This window comes from Marmota marmota, unplaced genomic scaffold (genome assembly GCF_001458135.2).
Source record: "Marmota marmota marmota unplaced genomic scaffold, marMar, whole genome shotgun sequence".
Taxonomy (NCBI): Eukaryota; Metazoa; Chordata; class Mammalia; order Rodentia; family Sciuridae; genus Marmota; species Marmota marmota.
This window is the reverse complement of record NW_026000249.1, coordinates 5,491,014-5,513,239: the sequence shown is the minus strand read 5'-3', so window position 1 is coordinate 5,513,239 and position 22,226 is coordinate 5,491,014. Positions and strand designations below refer to the sequence as shown.

The following is a 22,226-nucleotide window of genomic DNA, read 5'->3' as shown; positions in this document are numbered from 1 at the left end:
GTGAACTCCAGCCCAGGTACTTGGCTCACCGTGAATTCCCATACATGCTGCAACATGACTTCTCTGAGAGGTGGATAAGGCTGCCTTTCTTAACAGAGATTTCTAACTGTCCTCCAAACTCTAGCAAGATTTTAAAGAGCACAGTGGAGACGGGCAGAATTCCTGTAAAGGAAGTAGGAAAACCAGATAACACTGTGATTTTCAGTGGCTGACACCAAACAAATTCTATCCAAAGTAAGGTTTACCCATCTTTATTAACTTCACCTATTTCTCAAGCTTTTCCAGCAAAAATAAATGGGGGGTAATTACAATGATATTGACACTAACCAGTTAGCAGCTGCCTCAGACAGCAGCACTTAACGCTGAAGGAGAACCCCAGACACCAATATTTGTATTTTGGAGATTATTCTCCTCCAGCTCTGGGGTACCACTCGAGAGAAAAAGGGCAGGAGGAGGAACTGAAGACTGCAGAAAGCTCAGATTTATCCACAAGACACAACTGTGCTGGTGATCCTCTACACTGGCGATAGCTGTGAGTCTGTCCTTTGCCCCTGGCACAGTCGGGGACAAACTCAATAATGCAGATCCAAGAGAGTCCCAACTCCGTGTGTCCCGGTTTCTGGAACTGCAATTTCTTTATTTGCCAGTCACTGGGACAACTTCTCTACGTTTAAATGAGCGGCTTCCTGAAAGAGTGTCTGGTGATCCTTACAATGGAGAAACTGAGCTATCCCCGCCGCCACTCTCCCGCCCTTCATAAGAGAAGCCCTGTCAGGACCTCGGCCAGACAGGACCTACAGCATCTTCAGCTCCAGGGTGCATTTGTGGAGCGTGATCATGAGTGTGGAGACATGGTGTACTCCCTCTGTCAAACTACGCTCCCCCGTGGCTAACGCTGCACACTGTCAAACGACACTGAAAGACCGGAAACCTTGTCGCTTGCTCTAGACACTCAAAATTCTGGCGCGCGGCCATCTAGATTACTCTCACAGACTTCGCCACGCCTCACACGCCAGGAAACGTCATTCGCTACACCAGGCCACGCCCCTGTCTTTCCGGCCGCATCAATGAAGCCGGAAGTCCCGCCCCCGCCGCGCTCTCCACTCCCAGCTCCCTGCCCTAGTACGTGTACACGCGTGAGTACGATCTATAAAAAAACACAGGACTCTAGCCGCGACTACGCCACTGTCTTCCGTAGGGGCCACTGTTCTTATTACGTGCAAGAGGAGGAAGGCCACGGCCGGACTCTGCCCAAGCTCAGGGCACATACGTGCGTCCCGCCTACTTCAGGCCCCTACTCAGGCCCCTCCTTCCGGCCCTGTGCCCGACCCTCCCTCGCGCTACTCCAGTGCCCACCTCCATCCGTGGCCCCGCCCCCACGCTCCGTCCAGTCCACGTCACTGAGCATAAGGCCGTTTACATCCTCCTGACCACCCGGTCACGTCCATCTTGCCCACCCGAAGCCCCTCCCTTGCCCCCACAGGCCATATTCTCGTTCAGGTCTCGCCGCGGCGATTCGCCCGGGCTTCGGCTCTTCCTCTGGGCATTGGGGCCTGTGCTCCTCAGTGCCCAGGCCCCTACCTTCGTCGTTGACCAGCAGGCTAGGGCCCCGGTTTCCTGTCATATCCCTTCCCTCTTGCTACACTCCTCCGTCCTGGCCAATCCTAGCAGTCTTCCCAGGCTACTCGCCACAATCTTGGACTCACAGTAGTCACTCCCATCCCGCGCATGTGTATTTGCATGCCTTAATCCTCGCTCGTCACTGTGTTCCCAGGCCACCCACTTTCAGTTCGGTTGTGGTGACAGCTCTCCCGCCAGGACTAGGTCCCGCTACAAGAAGGAAGGCAGGTCTCCTTAGAAAATTGTCCTGCCCAGGGTTGGACACCGGTGGCATTTATAGCGTGAAATGAGCTCACGATTCTCTGATCTTCCTCTAAAAATCGACTTTGTTCACGTTTTTCTCAGCATTTTAAATACCACCTCTTAATGAACAGAAACCATGTAGGAAGCAGAACTGTTAAACCAGTGGTAGAACCCTGTTCCTTCCAGCTAGGTTTCATGTCCTCTAGCCCCCCCCTAGGGAGCCATCTGAAACTGTGTCCTTTCCACCCCTCAGCACCCTTGAAATACTAGGCAGATGTGTGTGTGTGTGTGTGTGGCATGAGCACACACTCCCTCTACTCCTTGTTCCTTCATGGTGTTTAGGGCCTGTTGAGACACCACCACACTTAAAATTCTGCTTGCTGTCCTCTCAGAGATTACTCTTGTATTTCCTCTGTTTACTATTCTGGGGTCTACAAGAAAAAAGCGAAGAGGTCACTATCAGCTTTAATTTTTTTTTTCTGCCCAGAAATTTCTGAAGAAGTTCCTGCAGGAAGGACATTTTCTATTCACCTTTCATGCATTCATTCAAGAGGATTCATCCAGTATTATATTCCAGAGACAAATAAGATATATCCCAAGGAGCTTACAGGCGAAAGTTCCCCCAACTTGGGTTTGGATAGGGCAGGAAATAAGGAGAAAGTTAAAAATGGTGTAGTAAGGGTATTGATTGGTAGTAAAGGATCTGGTAAGTGCTGGTAGTTGATTGAACTAGTAGCAGTATTTGGGGGCAGAAAACAAAGGAAACCACTTTCAAAGTACTTATGACAACCCCTTACACAACTTCTCAATAAATCCTCACTGAAAATATGCCCTTTTTAACTTGTGTAGAGGGCTGTAGTTTTTCCCTCTGTGGTAGTAAGATTGGCTACATATAATTCAACATATGGCAGCAGTCAAGATCTTGTTTCCTATTTTGACATCCAGCAGTCAACATTTTATGATCAGATATGAAGTATGAGTTCCTTTCTCTGTTCACCTTCCTTCCACTTCTGCTGTGAAGATAGTAGGGAGGGGATTAACAATGCTGAGCTAAAAGTAGCACAGAGTAAACAGCAGTTTTCAACAAAATATTTTTCTTATGTATACCTTGACCCTGAGAACTCCCATTTATAGAAAATAATGCCAGTCATTTATTGCCTGAAAAAATAAACTCACATGAAATAGGACCAAGTACACTCTGTTACTGCCTTGATTTTTATAACATAGTTATATTCACCTTTGGCTACAAATTATTTGAAGCAATTTACCAAAATTTAAACAACATTGTATAGAGAAATAGTTCAAAGAACCAGAGGGGTAACTCATTGAGGAAGAATAAATAAAGCAGTCAATTACATACCCTCGGATATAGAAGGTGGGGATAACAAAAATTTGAAGGTTTTATGGTGTTCATAAAAAACAGTTGGGATTTTGTTTTTGCGAAACACAATTTTTCTTAAGCTTTTTAGTCCTGAGGGCCATGCCAATTCCTCACTATTATCATGCTGTTAGTTAAGTGAGAAATATGTATCCTATGGAGTTACCCAAAGATCCTCTGTATGTAAACTGTTGTCATGATCACAAAACATAGTACATTAAATTAATTTTATGAACATGTAAACTTTCCAGTTTAACTAAGTACTCAAATCCTCAATGTTCTGGTTTAATTCAGGGTGATATTTAGATGATATTTAGATCATTTTTCCTTTGCATGGCAAATCAGGTTCCACTCACATGTCAAATCTTTTCCATTCATATTGGCTGACTGAATAAGTGAGTTGGGAAGTTTTGTAGCTGAGTCCATGCTCAGAAGGACAAAGTCTTGTAACAGATTAATAAGGTCTTTGTGGGCACAGGATGGGTAAGTGTCTGTAAGCAACAGCATATCTGGCATCTCTGATTTCAGTAATGGCGGTTTTGTGTGCACATCTTTTATGCAGTCTACATTTCTCATGATGAGGCTTTTAATGAAAATCAGGTCATTTTTGCTCACTAAAACCCTGGAGTGGAAACTCTGAGAGATTAATTCCTGTATCTTTTGTATCAATCAGAATTAGAGCAGTTAAAATATATATATATTTTTTGTAGTTTAGATGGACAGAATGCCTTTATTTTATTTATTTTTATTTGGTGCTGACAATGGAACCCAGTGCCTCACGCATGCTAGGCAAGCACTCTGCCACTGAGCTACAGCCCCAGCCCCAGAATTAGAGCAGTTTAAAATTCTGTTATGAAAATAAGAACATACAGCCTAAAAGTTACATGGCCAGATGACCTTCCTCCACCTCTGTAGATATTGGCAAGGGAAGTACCTATAGACAGTATTAAACGTGACTGGGTGACCTCCAGGTGGCAGTAAAATAGAATATTAAAGATGGATAATACTATACCATAGAGCATGTCTGCAATAATTTTAGCCTAGAAAGAAATTATGACTTGCCCAAACCAGGAGAAAACTCAAGAACTGTCCAGAGACAAAATTACTACAGATTTAGTTATAGATCTAATTTGCATTTATTAGTGATTCATGAATCATGGCATCCTCTTTTCTAGAAAATATCATGAAAGCTCCCAGTGTGCATTAGGAGAACAGTATGTTTTGTAAGTCAGAAACAAAGAAACATAACAAGAGAAGAAATACTGATTGATTAATATTAAATTCCTTTGGCTTACTTTTTTATAAGGTTAAAGCAGAAGGACTTTCTTCTTACATATGTTGACCTAAGTAGACGGGGTTTCCTGTTTTCAAGAAAAACTGGTCTGTTTTGGCAATGTATCTTCCTCCTTAAAGTCTCAGTTTGATCATGCAGCATTTAACATGACTGACTCCATTTTGGTTTGGTGTGGGCTCTTGGGACTAGTGCAGGAGCTGAGTCAAAACAATAGGTTACATAATTTTTGTTTAACATACCTGAGCAACAGTGGAAACAGAAACATAGGAAAAATGCTCGTGAAATTTTGCTTTTACTACATGAGATTCATTATAAAATATTGGTCTCCATGTCAAGATTAGTCATACAGACACTCACACATTCAGTTTAAACAACTGTCCTTTAAGTTACTACCTTAGGTATATGAAGTTTGCAGAATTACATTCACCTAGTTTGTCTGAATTAATTTTTATTTGCAGGCAGTAGTGATTAACTTTCTCTGACAAACAAAATGTTAACCTGTGGAAAATAAGACAAAGTTCATAATGGATATGGCTGTTGATTAACCTACAAAATTTGATGAGCTTTTCAAATATCGTAGCTAATTTTCTCATTTTAAAAATGGCATGAGGTAGGGGGATAGAGATGAAAATATTCCAAAGCCCAGGACTCCTTATTTATCAAAAATACTAGAAACTGTTTTTCTCTGGCTAGGAATGAAAAAAATAAAGGCCAAAGTATTTCAAGGTACTGTATTTTACTCTCATAGACTCAAGTTTATTAGAATTCCACTGTATGGTTCATATTAGTCAATTCAGTTTCCTTAGTCTATGAAACATTCATGGGCTATGAGAAATGCAAAAATGAACTAAATATCTCTGCCATCTAGAAACTTAAATTTTTGTAGGACACAAAAGTAAATCATATTGGCAACAGATGCATATACAAATGTGAACAAAATGCTCTGGGAATTTGGAAGAATAAAAATTTTGTGGATTGGACAAGTCAGTTATAAAACTGTACAAGAAAGGCAAAAGAAAAGCTTCTCAAAGGAGATGACAATAAGATAGACTTGAAATAATGGCTAATATGCTTAAAGATAAATGAAACTCACAGGATTCAAACTGAGGAAATCAATCCTGTGAAACAAACACAAGCAAAGACAGAAGTAGAACATGATCAACCTGCAGTGACTAGCTGGGAGAACAGCTCAGGGGTATGAGGGAGGGTACTTAAGTGTTCATGCACCTGAAAAGCCAAGTTGGTTCAGAACTTAAGACCATGGAGTTTGAATTCTCTTACATTGACACTGAAGTGCTAATGAAGATTTTAATGTGGAAATAGTAGCAGTGTAAATGACCAGGAGAAGGACAATGAAATGTAGGAAGGTAGGAAGTTCTTTCTATGGTGGTGGGTTTCCAATGTGCTGGCATTTACTCAGTTCATATGTGTCCAGGGCTCCAATAAGCAGGAAATCATTCTTTCTTGTTGGCCTTCTTAATAAACAGATAATTTAGCTCATTTTTAATTATATCATATATAACAAATAATGTTGCATTCTTATAGTATGCTTAATTTTACACACACACACACACACACACACACACACACAAATTTGGTTCTCTTTTATATTCTGTCCTTCCTGTATGTGTTATTTCCATTAACCCAATTATAACAAGAAAAAAAAGTTAGCAGATACAGGCTTGGATGATGTTTCTGAAGTTAATTTAGCAGCATCCCTGGTCTCCATTCATCTGATGCCCATTGGTTCTCTCTTCAGTGCTATTTGTGATGGACAGAAATGTCTCTGGGCATTGCCAGTGCCTTCCAGAGGACAAAATCACCCTGACTGAAAAATACTACATTTATATAGAATATTTTCACACAATAGACAAAAATATCGTTTTCATATTTGTACATACATCTAATGTCAACATGATTTAATTTTTTCTCCTACAAAATTGTGTCTAGATGGCAGAGACTGTATTTGGTTCATTTGTGTGTTTCTCATAGCCCATGCATCTGACTACTAATTGGAGATCTAAAGAGCTTAAAATCATTGCTGTTTGTGATGATGAAACATAGTAATTTGGGTCAACTTTAAAAGCGACATTGGCCCTCCCTGCCTCTTGTTTTATTGCAGGTAAATGGAGCCTACATATCCCCACATGCTTTTAACTCTGGTGAACTTTAAAAGGTGAGTCAAAAGAATAGCACAAATGTTCTTATTTCATGTGATCTCATATTTTATTTACCCCAGAGCAGTAGATCAATAGTTATGTACCTAGAAACTGCTTTGCAATAGTGTTGTGGAGTATAAAAAACAAAGAAATCAATTTCTTTTTCCTGTCTCGGGATACTGGGTTACCTTTTGTGTTGTTCATGGCAACAGTAATCTAAACTTTTAATTTCTGCTGTCTAGAACATTTAGAAGTAAATATAGCATATTCAGAATGAAACTGCCTCATTTGTCAAGATTGCCATGGTTACTAATAAGTTATTAGGCTCTCATGTGAAATTGCTGAAACAAACAGTTTATGAAGTGAATTATACAAATATAAATCCTCTGGAAATTTAATACTTAAAATTTGTACTTCACCCCAGGTGCATTCTTGTAATCCCAGCAACTCTGGAGGCTGAGACAGAAGGATCACAAGTTCAAGGTCAGCCTGGGCAATTCAGTGAAACCCTGTCTCAAAATTTAAAAGGACTGGGGCTGGGGTTATAGCTCAATGGTAGAGCCCTAGCCTAGCACATGTGAGGACCAGGGTTTGATCTTCAGCACCACATAAAGATAAATAAATAAAATAAAAGTATTGTATCCATCTACAACTACAAAAAATATTTTTAAAAATTCAAAAGGTCTGGGGATGTAGCTCAGTGGTAGGGCCCCCCTACCTAGCATTCATGAGGCCCAGAGTTCAGTCCCCAGTACTGAAAAAACAAATTCTACATCAAAACAGACACTAAATGTGGGCTTTGTAAAAAGAAAGAGAATTAAGATAGTGTGTTGAGAAGCAAGAAAACAGAGATGGAAGTTCTGTTTTCCATCTATTTATTGAAATCTCCTTAAGTTACTTAACAATGAATTTATTTTTACTTCTTTCCATGTCACAAGTAACTTATGGCATCTTCATATTCAAAATTAGGTAATTGGTAGCACATATTTGTCATTTGAGATTTTGTCTTTCCATTCATGTGGCAGGACCTATAAAAGTCTATATTATGAATGGGCTGCAGGGATTTTTGTTGTTGCTAGTTTTTTTTTTCCCCAGTAGGAAACACTTTTCTAGGAAATTACTGAGATATAGAAAAAAAATCAAAATTGTAACTATAAACTATTTAGAAAATAAGAATGAGATAACTTTACATCTATGTGCCTTATGTCATATGGCCAGAATAGTAGACCAAAGAAAATTTATAATCTTACATATTGCAATTATTAACTGAGAAGGAGTAAAAGATAAATTAACCTACTAACTCAAGAGTTAGAAAAATAAGAAATGAAATGACCACAGAAGTAAGGACTTAAGAAATGCGTATAAGATGATGAATTAGAAAACAGAACAGAATTGAAAATTAGATCCATAATCTTGTTCTTTGATTAAACTGCAACATAGATAAACCTCTGGCAAGTTTAATGGAAAATGAGAAAAATTAATATATACACTAGAAAATAAAGAGAACATAGCAACAAATGTACACATTATATAGGAAATATTTCAGAAAGTCCATGAGAATATTGGAATACCTTATATGAAAATGAATAATTTCTTAGAAATTGTAAACAGCCAGGGCTAAGGAATGTAGCTCAGTGGTAGAGTGTTTGCCTAGCAAGCATGAGGCCTTAGATTTAATCTCTAGCACCTCCAGGAAGAAAACAAAACCAAACCCCAAATCCCTGAAATAAATTATCATGTAAGAAATGAAAAATTTTAAAGAACTCTTCTTCTATAATATGCATGGTCCAAATTTTTCATTATTATACATTGTAAATATTTCTAAAGATGGACAATATTAGAAATATTTCTACTTCATTTTCAAGGAGATAGTGTAAGGATCTAGAAGGGGGAGCACTTCAAAAATCAGCACTTGAAGCTACATGATATTCTCTTAAGAAAATAAGTTTAAAAGTTTTTTGTTTTGTTTTGTTTTTTTGGTGGTGCTAGGAATTGAACCAGGGCCTGTGTGTCTGAGGTAAGCACTCTACCAACTGAGTGATACCCCCAGCCCAAGGTTTTAAATTGTAAGGGGAAATCTAACAATTAATTTGACCAACATGCTAAAAATAAATTGAATAAATGTAAAGAAATGTATCAATATAATGCACAAACTGGCAAAAACACTATGAAAATAATTATAGATAATGAAAGGCTAATTGATAAATGGAATATAAATAACTGATTAAAATAATTTTTGATAATTAGAAATAAAAGGATACCTTTATTACATGATATGTCTTGTTTTTTTTTTTTTCCTTTTTTCCAGAATTTGGGATGGAACTAAAGACCTACCCCACCCATGGTAGGCAAGCACTCTACAAATAAAATACTTTGTTATAATCTCTAAATCTATGTGTATTGACTTTTCTTCCCCCAGATAACTTCATTTATTCTGCCTTTTTTTTCCCCCCCGGGGATAGTTAAGTGAGCTCTTCTAGGAAATTTCCACTACAGGTCACAGTGAAATTGCCACACTGTCTGGGCCAACTCTGGGCAGCCCCTCCCTGTGGTACAGCTTTTCTGACTCTGTCCTTGCAGCCAAAGCAAAGGGGGTGAGAAAGAGCTCCTTCAGGTGAATTACACTAACAGAAAGGAGTCATCTCCAATAAAATTTCACCCCTCCTAGGAAAGGGAAACAATGTGTCTCTAAAATGCTGCAGAAGTGCCATTTTTGATCTTTTCCTCATTGTTGCTTTTAAAACCTTGATTTCCTCTTTAACATAAGGGCACCCAATCTAAACTTTCCATTCATGATTTTTGAGGAAAGAGGTGGAATCTGGGGACTGATATCATGAAGAGGCAACTTGGGAGAGGAAAGCTCTGACATGGGCCTGGGGACTTCTATTGGTGTCAGTAAGATGCCTAAGGAATTTTTAAAAGTTTTTAATTAGTGTGTTATAAATATACATAAAGGTGAAATTAACTTTCTATATGTACATAGCATAGTTTGGCCAGTTTCTTCCCACAGTTCTCCTTTCCCATCCCTTTTGCTTCCCCCTCAGTCCTCTTTGCTCCACTGATCTCCCTTCTGTTTTCATAGAATTTCCCTCACTCCCCACCCCTTATCTTATTTTGGTCTACATTCTGCATATGAGAGAAAACATTTGACCCTTGCTTTCTAAGTCTGGCTTATTTCACTTAGCGTGATGTTCTCTAGTTCCATCAGTTTACCAGCGAATGCTATAATTTCATTCTTTATGGTTGAGTAAAACTCCATTGAGGTTTTGTTGCAATTTCCGTTTGGATTTATGGGGACAAGACACTCTATGTGGTGGACCTGGGTTCCATTGTAGTCAGCCTAGGCAGTAAACCCATTCCACTCAAGGCATTGCTGCCAATTTGGACACCAGATCCTTGGTTCTCTCACAGGTCAGGTGATTATAATAACTGAGGTGTTGTTTTGAGGCTTAGCAGAATAATCCAGTGAGCCTAGTTCATGGTAGGTAGCTCTAGGTCACAGTTGTGTAGCTGTGACCAATGCAGTCACTAGCTACTGTGGCTAAACTATATTAAATGCTACTAAACAAAAAGTTCAGTTTCTCAGCAGCACCAGCCCCATTTCAACTGCTCTACAGCCACCTATGTCTAGGGGCTACATACTGGGTAGCACAAGCACAGCGCATTTCCATCATCAAATGGTATTTCATTTAGGGCTAGGATGCAGCTCAGTGGTAGAGGTCTTAGCTAGCATGTGGAAAGCCTGGGTTCCATCTCCAGTGTCACAAAAACAAAACAAAGAAGCAGAATGGTCCATTGGGCAGCACCGCTCCATATCACTAACTTGGATTTTCAATAATGGCCAAACCCTAGGGCTAAACAAAACCATCCTCTTTGTTTGAAGTGGAAGCTGTCCTGGGATGTTTACCTGCCAAGGTGAGAGTCAGAAGAGGACATTCAGGGAAGTGCATCCTTTGTTCCCCAGAGATAGAAAGGAGTGATATTTGCTTCCCAAATTCAAAGAGCCTATCTGTGAACCAGGTAGTTTAGCCCTGAAAAGGTGGAAAGTTCATGCCAAGGAAAACCTCCATTGAGGACTCCCTTCCTTCCACTGTGCACTTAACCAGGCGGCTGCAGAAGGGGTGGGGGGTGGATCCCCATTCTGTCAGCAGAGGAAACATTCTTCTGAGGTAGAGTTTGGGAAAAACAACTAATCTGTTTTTCAAACGGATTTTTGTAAATAACTGACAGGAGATGGGCCACTTCTATTGCAGTATTAACCCAAGTGTATGGGTGTTAATTATTAAACCTTTTAAATGGTGGCTCACCGATTTCTCTGATATTCTAATCCGGTCACAGAATGGCTAAGGCAGCTTTAAGTGGAGGGTGGATTTTTTTTTTCTCAGTTTGCCTTGTGTTTTCCACTCCAGAAGAATGTTGTGGCTCCTCTTTTTTCTAATGACTGTTATTCATGCTGAACTCTGTCAACCAGGTATGTAGCCTTGAAACATAAAAATAGCTTAACAAGTCATTGACTGAAAGAAATCTTTATTTTTCTAAATCTGCAGGCATATTGTGGCTTTTAAGTTTATCCTGTGACTGTTTTATGAGTGAAAGAAAATGTAAACCACCTAAGGTCCTTGCCATCCAACTTTCAGGGGTGTTTAGGGACAGTTTCCTTGTAGTTCTGTTTTCTGTTGCTTTTAGTTCATTAAATATTAGGATTAAATGGGCTATGTTTGGGCAGATTTTATTATCATATACTGCTGTTTCTTTTTCTTTTCTGGCAGATGCAGAAAACGCCTTTAAAGTGAGACTTAGTATCAGAAGAGCTCTTGGCGATAAAGCAGTAAGTGGAACACCTGCATGTTCATTTTGAATTTTGTTACCTAAGAACTGTGCTTGCTTTCTCTGATGATGGGCCTCTGTCTGCATAGTAATGATAATATATCATTTCTAAAGACTTGAAGTCTGATCTTTGTAAATGTAAAGGTAGAGTATACTAAAATAGAAATTGTTTACAATAGGCTTGCCTGAGGTTCTTTATCTGTAGTGTATGCTGGAAGACGTATGAAGTTTTGTATGGCACCAAAAAATTTAGAGAACTTGAACTTCTCAATCCAGCATTGTAGAAAGGAGACTGAGGGTCTGGGTTGGATCTGCCCCTCATTGTGGTAGTCCTTGGAATCTGGGCAGCTTGTTTTCTAGTCATGGAAAAGAAGGAATGGTACTAAATACAGAAAGTCTTTCATAGCACAAGAATTCAAATTCTAATGTAAAGTTTAAATTCTTTAGAACTACCAAAGTGACACTGTGTCATATATACTTTTGAAACCAAAGTTTAGAAATACTCACAGGGCCTCTGTGGACATTGAAACAGTAAAGAGACTTGAATTAATAAGACAGTTATTATCAAATTTCAGTGTCAGCTTCCCAGAGTGATGTGCAAATTACTCCCCCCACAGGTGTCATTAAGAGGCCCCCCACTAGAAACCCCCCGAAAAATGTGCTAAAAGAATTTTCAGGTATTCTATTACAGGACAGTCCACCAACATATCATTGTATTATTTACTTGGTGAATTATAATAGCTAATAACACCCAGAATTGACTGCAAACTTAATTTACTTTTTAGCAGGGAGCCTTCTAAGCACTTGACTGCTATCAGCTCATGTAGCCCTTAACAACAACCTTTTAAGGAAAGTGGTATAGGTACTCTTATTTTCACTGGATGGGTAAGAAAACTGAGATGCAAGGAAATGAAGTGACCCTTTCAGGACCTTAAGCCACCAAGTGATAGAGGTCAGATCTGAATCCAGGCAGACTGACAGCAGAATCCACTCTATACCCTTTCCCCTAACCCAGTGTATAGGGTTTCTCATCCTAAGATCCTTAGAGTGGGTGCCATGCTGGGTGGTGGAGATGCATTGACCCTAAAATCAGACTTGTCCCTGCCCTATGGGGATAATGGTAGTGGGAGAATCAGTCATCCATTAAAGATGTAGTAAAGCAAATGCAAATGTGCAATCTTGACAATATTACAAGCTTTGGCCTCATCGGGATCCTTAGTATCTGGCCCTTCTTTTTTTTTTTGATGAATTCTTCATATTTCTTTTATATTATACTGCAGTCTATCAAAGATAGAAATAGAGAAACAAAACACAAAAATAGGAATACTTTTGAATATCTTTCTTTTCCATGAACAAGGGGATGAAGGGAAAATAACACACCAATGAGATTAAAAACAGATTCTTGAGTTTCTTTTTGACGGTTGCATTTTAAATACTTCATGGTAATTTTTACCAGTTTGAGTATCTGGCCCTTCTATAAGTTCCATGAGTTGAAGTGAACCATGGATAAAAGAAGGAATGACACAGGGAACAGCATATGTGAAGGAGCTTGCTAAGCATGAGGGATAGAAGGAAGGCTAAGGTGTCTGGAATTGGGGCAGTAAAAAGCAGAGTGGCATGTCATCACGTTTGTAGTTTCAGAAAGGGACTGGGCCTAGGAGTATGCAGGCTGCTGCATGAAAGAGTTTTGCTTGAACATGAAAGAAGTGCTTGAGCGCCTCAAATGCTGTTGGGAAGCTAAGCAAGATGAACACTGACACACGCTTGTTGTGTTAAGCAATGTGGAGGTCAGTGGTCACTTTAGAGAGAGCCTCTTTTGTGGATTGACAGCCAGAAGGCAGATATTAGAGGGAGTGTTGTAGGTGGAATGAAATATAAATGGGTGGTGAACATGTGCAAACAGAAGTATGGGCAACTGCTTTGAGCATTTTGACTATGAAGAGTAGGAGAGAGATGGTGCATGAATGAAAGGACGAGTGAGTGAAGTGATTTATTTGTACTGTTGTCTCAAAGAGAAAAGTTTGAGCAGTGGACAGGCTGCAGGTAGATTTGAATACACAGAAGAGGGAGGGAAACTGATATTGTTTATATGATCAAAAGGGCCCAGGAAAGGCATTCCTAATAGAGATAGGGGGAATAGCCATTGATAGGAGAGGCACCGCATGTCTGGCCCTTCAAGGGAGAAGATGGACAGGGTGTGCTTCTATGGATGAAGTTTTGTATCTTGGTGTCAAGAGGATGAGGGAGTTCAAGTTGATGACTTGAGATGTATCTGTAAATTATAAAGCAACAGTGTCTAGTGAAAGTGAGGTGTGAAGGAAAGCATAATAAGTCAGCAGACCTATAGGAGGTTAAAATAGTCCTGTGAGCCATCAGAGAGAGAGAGGAAACCTAAGGGATTCCCAGGCAATTTGGGGGTAGGTCATTATGAATTTAGAGTTAAGCCAATAGTCCCTGTTTTGTGATTTTCTCCAATTATGTTGTATTACTCACCTAAAATCTGGGGTTGGCCTGGGTTTGAGGTCCTGAGATGTATGCAGAAAGCAAGGTGAGCTGGGACATTAGGGCCTTGGCATAAATGTTATTGAAGTGAGGAACCAAGGAATCTGAACTGATGGATGAATAAATACATCTCATATGCTCCATGTGGTCTGTGGAGTCACATGTGGTATGTAAAGATGTTTTCAGTTTCACACACTTTTTGAGCACCTGTTATGCATCAAGTAGTATGTGCAACAGGTACTTAAGCTGCTGTGAACATTTTTGTATATATCTTTTCCACAGCTTTCTTTTTGCAGGACTATTTAGCCAGGAGTGGAATTTTGGGTCAGAAATTATTCCTGTGTTTAAATTGGCACCTCTTTTCTTATCCTCTCTTAAGTTGCCCATTTTCTTCTTATGTGGTACATGTGCTTGATTCCTTTTCTATGTAGAGACTCAGTGAAACATTTTGAATGCCTTTGTGGAAATATGTAACCTCCAGTGCACTCGCTTTCAATCCTTCCACCCTTACTCAAGATCAACTGGTGAGGGTTGCAGGATATCCACCTTGATGTGGATCTGGTCAGTCCTGTACTGTTCCACGTAGTTTGGGGCTTTGCTCTGTGACCCCAACGGGACTTCTACTGAGGCAAATCATGCTCTTGTTTTTAAGGGGAACCAATGAAAGGACTGGAGATCAAGTCAGATCATCTCCAAGATCTGAAAAGCAATTTAAATTCATGCTCTGGCAAGGTCTAGTTAGCATCTTTCATTGTTATTTGCTATACTGGATTATCATTCTCCTATAGTTGAGCAGACTTATTCCCCATCTCCCCAATCTGAAAACAGTGCATCCCTGTTTGAATAGTGTTTGTGTGCTGTCTATAACTGGACTAGTTTCTTCTTTATGTCTTGATCTTATTAGATTGGACTATAGTTATTCTGAGTAAAACTGATTTTGGAACCAAATACATTATTGAAAGCTAGGGGCTATGCTATGAACCATTTGACTATTTTTACACTCTCATAGTATAGTACAAAATACAAAGTTTAATACAAAATGATTGAAGGAACATTTCAAATAGGATCTAAATTGGATTAAAATGCAACATTAAATAGCACTTGTACATGAGAAAAGATATTGAATTATTCTTTGTTGATGGCAAGACTGAAAGAGAAAAGTGTGAAGAAAAGTGATTGAATGGAGGGAGGGGAGGAGGTATGGGACTAGGAAAGACAATGGAATGAATTGGACATAACTTTCCTATGTTCATATATTAATACACAACCAATGTAACTCCACATCATGTACAACCACAGATATGGGAAGTTATGCTCCATGTATTTATGATTCGTCAGAATGCATTGTATTGTCATGTATATTTAAAAAGAAATTAAAAATGTATAAAAGAAGAAGTGATTGAAGGAACTTTAAAGAATATGATTTGGGGACTGGGGTTGTGGCTCAGGGATAAACCACTTGCCTAGCATACGTGAGGCACTGGGTTCAATCCCCAGGACCAAATAAAAAAACTAAATAAAAAAAATAAAGGTATTGTGAACATCTACAACTAAAAATATTAAAAATAAGAATATGATGTGACAGTATTGGGGAAAAAGGAAGACGTAAGATTATAAACCTCTTACCTAGAGAAGGTAATTGAGTGATGTACTGTTTGGTATTGATTAGTATAGCCTATTTTTACCTACTGTCTACCCTCAAGCAGAAGAAAAGAACTGGAAGAAATAAGTTTTTAAATGTGTTTTCTCAGCCTAGAGTGAAACCCAAATCCTGACACTGTTCCCATGATATACCAACCCCTCCCAAACCAAATTCCTCCCTTCCCTTAGACTTTACTACTTTCTCCCTTGGTGTTTCTACTTTAGATGCACTTGCTTCCTTGGTGGCATTCAAACATGCCGGTCCCCTTTTCCCTCAGGTATTTACATTTGCTATATGAAGGAACAGCTTGAGTCAATACACTGTATTAATTTTCTAGGGCTGCTAAAACAAAGTACCACAGGCTGAGGGGATTAAACAACAGAACTTTATTTTCTCTCAGCTCTGGAGATTAGAAGTTAAGATCAAGGGGTTAGCAGGATTGGTTTCTTCTGAGGGTCATATGGAAATGATCCATTCCAGGCATTTCATCTTGGCTTGTAGATGGCTGTCTTCTTCTTGTGTTTTCACTTTGTCTTCCCCATGTATGAGTCTGTGTCCAAATTTCTTCTACTAAGGGCATCAATAACATTGGATTAGGGCCCACTCTTACTACCTCATTTTACTTACTGATTTATTTATTTATTTTTGTGGTGCTGGGGATTGAACCCAGCGCCTTGTGCATATGAGACAAGCACTCTACCAACTGAGCTATATCCTCAGCCTCTTAACTTAATCACCTCTGTAATGACCCTCTCTCCAAATATGGTTACGTTCTGTGGTACTGGAGTTTAGGACACAGTTTCCAACTAAGAAAATAAAAGTGTGTTGATCCTCAGAGGAAAGGGAACAGGGGAAGGAAGGAGCGGTAGGAAAGGGGAAGTACTGGGGACTGAATTAGAGCAGACTATATTCCATGCTGTTATAATTATGTCAAAATGAATCCTAATATTATGTATAACTAAAAAGAACTAATAAAAAACTGTACTGATCTGAATAATGGGAAGGAAACTGGGTGGGAGAGTCAGTTTATGAGGAAATAGAGAAAGGAGGGAAAGGAATGGCCTATATATGGCCAGGATGATTTGTCCAAATGCCTTATTGACTGACTGGCTACTAATATGGCAGCTTCTAAGAAAGATAGCACAACAGGAAACACGTCAAACTTGGAATTATGGAATGTCCCAAAAGCCCTACTCCAGATGCTATGGTACATGATTTATCATGTTCTCCAGTTTTCTGTGTACAAAGAAGATGGGATGGGAGTGTGGAGACTATGAGAATGAGTGTAGCATCTAATGGAGTGTTTTTTAAAAATATTTTTTAGTTGTAGATAAACACACAGTATCTTTACTTATTTTTATGTGGTGCTGAGGATCGAACCCAGTGCCTTACACAGGCGAAGCAAGTGCTTTACCACTGAGCTACAGCCTCAGCCCCATAATGGACCGTTTTTAACCCCATACCTCTCTTTCCTTCTCTTTCAGTATGTCTGGGATACAAATGAAGAATATCTCTTCAGAGCGATGGTGGCTTTCTCCATGAGAAAAGTTCCCAATAGAGAAACAACGGAGTAAGCAAACAGTACAAAATCTTAACTGATTATTTGCAATAGTCTGTGAGACAGTGGATTATTTTAATCCTTGATCTTGAACATAAATTTTAGCCAATTGGAAGGGTCCTCCATTTTTATTAAACATTAAAAGACCTTTGTAATGTAGCTTAGCTTACAGCTTATATCATGTTTCAATAGTGCTCTTCATTCAGCAGGCAATATGAAGATAACTAACTTCCAGAATTGCAGTTATATTTCCTAAGCTTCTGTGTTTCTATTGTATACATATAACTTTTCTTGAAGAAGGGTGGATAGATGGATCAATAGGCAGGTAGTAAGGAACTCTATTCTCACCTTGAAAAATAACAGAAATATGTATAGGTTCTTCCCCTAACTGGTATCTGTCATAGCAACTTGTAAGTTTTCTTTAAAAGCACATAATACAACTTTGAATAGTTTTGCATTTTTTTCTGTAACTCTGGAGGAATCTTCTCTTCATGGTGTTTCCTTCCTTCACTATTTGTGATGAGGGTAACACTCCTGGTTTCTCTCTACTCCCTCTCTGGTGCCTCCCTTTGAGAGGTGAAATGTCTTATCTGATTGGTAAGCTGGATGGAGAACCTGGGTGTGGGTTCCTTTCTCTTTGGGAGCTAGCTTGCCCAGCCAGCGCCTCCACCAGACATTCTTAGTGTCACTTGCTAGCTGAGGACAGAACCAGTCGCCACTGGTATTGGGAGACATACACATCTGTAATGGTATACTTGTTAACAGCTGAAGAGCACTTAGATTGGTAGGTGTCTCATATGGAGTGTTAAATATCTTCCAAATTCCTTCAGTGCATGCTAAGACCAGCCTCAGCTCAGCTCTGTCTGAGACAGTACGGGTATGGAAGGCTTTTTAATGTTTTTATTAATGCATTATAGTTATATATAATATTGAATTTAATTTGATGTAATAATCCCATGTGTATATATTTTTCATATATAATTTGAGTGATAAGTGGAAAATATCTTCATTCTATTTTATATGGAGTTGAGGGTCAAACCCAGTGCCTCACGCATGCTAGGTGAGCGCTATCCCTCTGAGCCACCACCCCAGCCCTCATGTATATTTTTAGTGTATATTTTTAACCAAAATATTCCACATGAGTCAAAACATTGCAAGGAGATATAGTAAATTCTGTTCTTGTTTCACAGAAAAAGTATTTACTGTTATAGTATAAAACTGCAGCATTCTTTTCACAACTATATAAAACTTTTTCAGTAAAAACAAGGTGATTATATTATAAGAAATTGAAAAGGAAACAAAGCCACTGGTTATCTGGCAGTGCTAACCCGTGTGGTGTCTGTGTGTTCTCTACTACTCCTTCTTGTTTGCAGGTTTTATACATTGCTGTGTTCATGGCACTATTATTTCCTGTAAGTACCTTCAAATTACCTGATGCATGGCTATGCAAAATGTTCCCTTTCCTGGTAAAAATCAACTAAATATGTGACATTTTTGATTAGTATTGAAGAATTCATCTTTGGAATGTTTTCCTTCAGAAGCTGAGACATTGTAGGAGTCTATGAATATGTGATCAGTTTGCACGAAAAGTGTTTTGCTTGGACTTTTACACCTAGGGTATCTATACTCTTGTGTTGCCAGTTGTAAATATCAAAAAGTACAGAACTAGAAAAGGGATCAGTAAAAGTTTTTTTGTAAAGGCTCAGGCACTGTGAGTCCTGGCAATACTGCTCTCAGAGAATTGAGTGATGTGCAGGATGTGTTTGAGATGTAATCCATGTGCTGGACTGTATTCTATATGCCCTGCCACATGAAAGCTGCATTCCAACATGCACAGGCTTCTCCTGTGGGAAGGGGGGCACATAGTGCATGATAGAGTTGAAACTCACTCTGCAGAGAGTTCACTATTTTGTGTGTAGTGAATGGATGGAAGACACCAGTAGTTTAGTAAATGGATCAGTTTAAAAATCATCAACTTTCAGGTCTTTTGTTGGGAATGTGGGCAGAGTCAATTCTGGAGTATAGTAAATATACTTTCTAGGAAAGCTTCAGGGATCCAAATCTTGGACATTGGATGCTTATCCATTTTTTCTTCTGCCTCTCTGATTATCCATAAATATTGCAAAAGATGGTGAAGATGCTGTTCAGTATAGAGAATAAAACAAATTTCATGAACTGAAAGTAGATATTCAGGTAACTAAGAGAATGCTGAATCCTCTCTCATTTTCACCCACCTCTGACCCCCTCCTTACTACAGTAGCTCACATTAGGTTTAATTACCATTAGTGATACAGAGCTCATTCTCTCCTGAGGAAGCCAGTTCATATGTCGAGATCTAGAATTGGTATATACTTAAGACATAAGTATATGGTGGGCTCAGAAAGAGAATGTGACTTCTGAAGAGAGGTCCTGGCTGCATCCATGCAGAACTTGCTGGAGAGCTGATCTGGTCAGGGCACCGTGAGCAGGTGGATGGCAGAAGGCAAGCCTGGGATTCCCTAAGAGGATCAGAGGGCCAGCAGGTGTGGGCCTGCAGAGAGGGCTGTGAGAGTGCCACTCCATTCCCCAGGGAGCTCAGGGCAGAATGGGTTCCTGTGCAGACACCAATGCAGCCAGTCTGGGTGTGGACAGTGGGTCCATGAGGATTAGATGGTGCCCATTGCACACCAGAGCTCATGTGTATGGGGTGATGTCTCTTCTCTTCTGCCTGCCACCTCCAGCCAGGTAGAGAACTGATAGAATCAGAGGGTGGAGGTGTCTGTGAGAGGGGAGATGGCATATTATCTCCTGGTTGGCTGCTCCAAATTCAAAGACATTCTCAGGACTCTGTCCACTTGCCACCAGAATAGCAGCAGCTAGGGTTCTAGAGATAGGATGGCATCCCAAGTCACTGGGTGTGCAGTGGGACAGAAAAGACCACTAGCTTCTCAGCTGGGAGAAGTCCAAAGTTGTAGGGCTGGCTTGATCCACCTGGAGATGGGGTGAGAGAGGGCAACTCTCTCAACAGTCAGTACCTGAATACATTCCTGTGGCTAAGAGGAATCTTCCAAGAGGAATTGGATGAAGTCACTGCTTGTTGAGCAGAAAATCAACTGCAGGGCAAGGCAAGGTGGTGGAGTGAGGCCACAGGTGCACCATTGGAGGCCAAGTCATGGTTGGGAGGGGGGGACTGGAAGAAGTCAGAGTGCAGCACCTTTTTCTGGGACACCATCAGTGCAGAAGATCTCAGAGGGCTCCCCGAAGACCCCATAGGAGCACTCTGAATAGAGAGCTTGTGGATGCCTACCACGACCAAGGACCACCAACAGCAAGAGGGAGCCACAGAGGGCCCTGGGCAGTGAGAATGCATTTTGCCATTCTTTACTTGTCTTGTCTGATCCCACCTCTCTTGCCCCCACTTCTAAATGAGCCAGAATGAAGCTGGGGGTGGGGAGTGAGTGTAGGGCAGAAGCAGAGCCCAGAGGGTGAAGGAATAGGCCCACACTCAGCACCCCTGGTTGGGCCAGACCTGCTGGAAGGAGAGCACCTGCAGGTTCCAGTTTTAATTAGGAGCCTGAAGTGACAGGAAGGCTACACCATCTGCTGCAGATGCCATCTGGTGAGAAAGAAAGCACTGACAGAGGGGCCAAAGGCAGTGGTGTGAGAAACATCTATTTCTTCTTTCATTGCCATCTAGGAAGTCAGATCTGTGGAATTGAGTAACCTACACTGAAGTCCTGCTGTGTGCTGGGCATGAGTGTAAAAGCATGCGTATACCAATTCCTGTTCTGCCCCAGCCTGTGCCCATGAAACTGGCTGTGGTAGAGATAGGAAGATAGATTAAATATGAAAGAAACCAGGGGTTGGGGTTGTGGCTCAGCTGTAGAGCACTCAACTAGCACATGAGAGGCCCTTGTTTCCATCCTTAGCACCACATTAAAAAAATAAATAAAATAAAGGTATTGTATCCAATTGCAACTAAAAAGAAAGAAAGAAAGAAACCAATCAATTTCTTCAACCATTATTATTTACAGTTCTTAACAAATGGGTTTCTTGATATTTGCTGGGATTTCTTAGAAAACCAGAATGGAAGATGGATGAAAAAATGAATTTAAGAGTAATGTCTATGTTTCATTAGATTAGGTTGAGTTTTCCTTGGGAGTTAGATTGATGATGGCAACCAGTATTTTCCACCATTTATGACATGATTTAGGCCAGATTTACTAAAGCAGTTTCACGGGAATTTTTTAATGTTCTAAGGAGTTTCCAAGAAAACTATGGTCTACATTTAAAGTTTGTAGTCTATTTTCCAGGTAAACAGGGAAATTTATTTCTCTAGTTTATGCAAAATTTGATATTTAGGTAATTTATCACTTTTAGCAATAGAGGTAGAAGTGTAACTCAGGCATGGCTTTCTCTGAGTTAAATGGTTTAGGGTATGTAATGGATTTCTTCCTCTGCTTAATTATTCAAGGATAAGTCTTGTGATCTGAAAAGGAACAACATGCTCTTGTATCCACAGTAAGGTAAGGGGATTAACAGTCTTGTGCTTGTAAAACAGCAGCCCAGTTCCCATTTAGTCCTTCTGATTTCCAGAAACAAGAACCTGATTCTTACCACCCCTTGGATACCATTGGCCTTGTCTGGCCCCATTGATGAAAAATGGCATTAGAGCCAATTCTTAAAGAATTGCTTCAGACCAGGGCTTCTCCCACTTCAGGGGAGGGAGGAAGCATTTTTTTTTTCTTTTTAGGGATTTAGTTAAAGGAACTACTTGTGTATGTGTTAGTATAATTTATTGGTAAAAACAAAACAAAACAAACAAACAAAAAACCATTGGTCAGGGCCTGAGGTAGCTCAGTGGTAGAGCATTTGCCTTGTATATGGGAGGCACTGGGTTCGACCCTCACTACCAATAAAAATAAATATATAAAATAAAAGTATAAAAATAAATTAATTAAAAACTGTTGATCAAAATGATTATATTAGTGAACTCAATTCCATCAAACTCTATATTTAAAAAC

The 22,226-nt window shown here is 39.8% G+C and overlaps 1 protein-coding gene across 5 annotated transcripts; it reads left to right on the top strand.

Annotated features, from left to right (window-relative positions):
* Positions 1 to 1,053: 1,053 nt before the first annotated feature.
* On the top strand, positions 1,054 to 22,214 carry LOC107144130 (collectrin, amino acid transport regulator). Of its 5 annotated transcripts, none has more exons than XM_048796282.1 (6): positions 1,054 to 1,122; positions 6,658 to 6,711; positions 7,119 to 7,177; positions 9,003 to 9,038; positions 11,464 to 11,522; positions 17,150 to 22,214. In XM_048796282.1, exons 2-6 carry the CDS (start codon positions 6,662 to 6,664, stop codon positions 17,237 to 17,239), a joined length of 294 nt encoding a protein of 97 aa, XP_048652239.1. In that variant the 5' UTR covers positions 1,054 to 1,122; positions 6,658 to 6,661; the 3' UTR covers positions 17,240 to 22,214. The 5 variants fall into 5 exon arrangements, 3 of the variants coding, with proteins under 3 accessions (XP_048652239.1, XP_048652240.1, XP_048652241.1); XM_048796283.1 differs by having other exon boundaries at positions 1,063 to 1,136; XM_048796284.1 differs by lacking the exon at positions 1,054 to 1,122 and adding an exon at positions 1,453 to 2,001.
* The last annotated feature ends 12 nt before the right edge of the window (positions 22,215 to 22,226 follow it).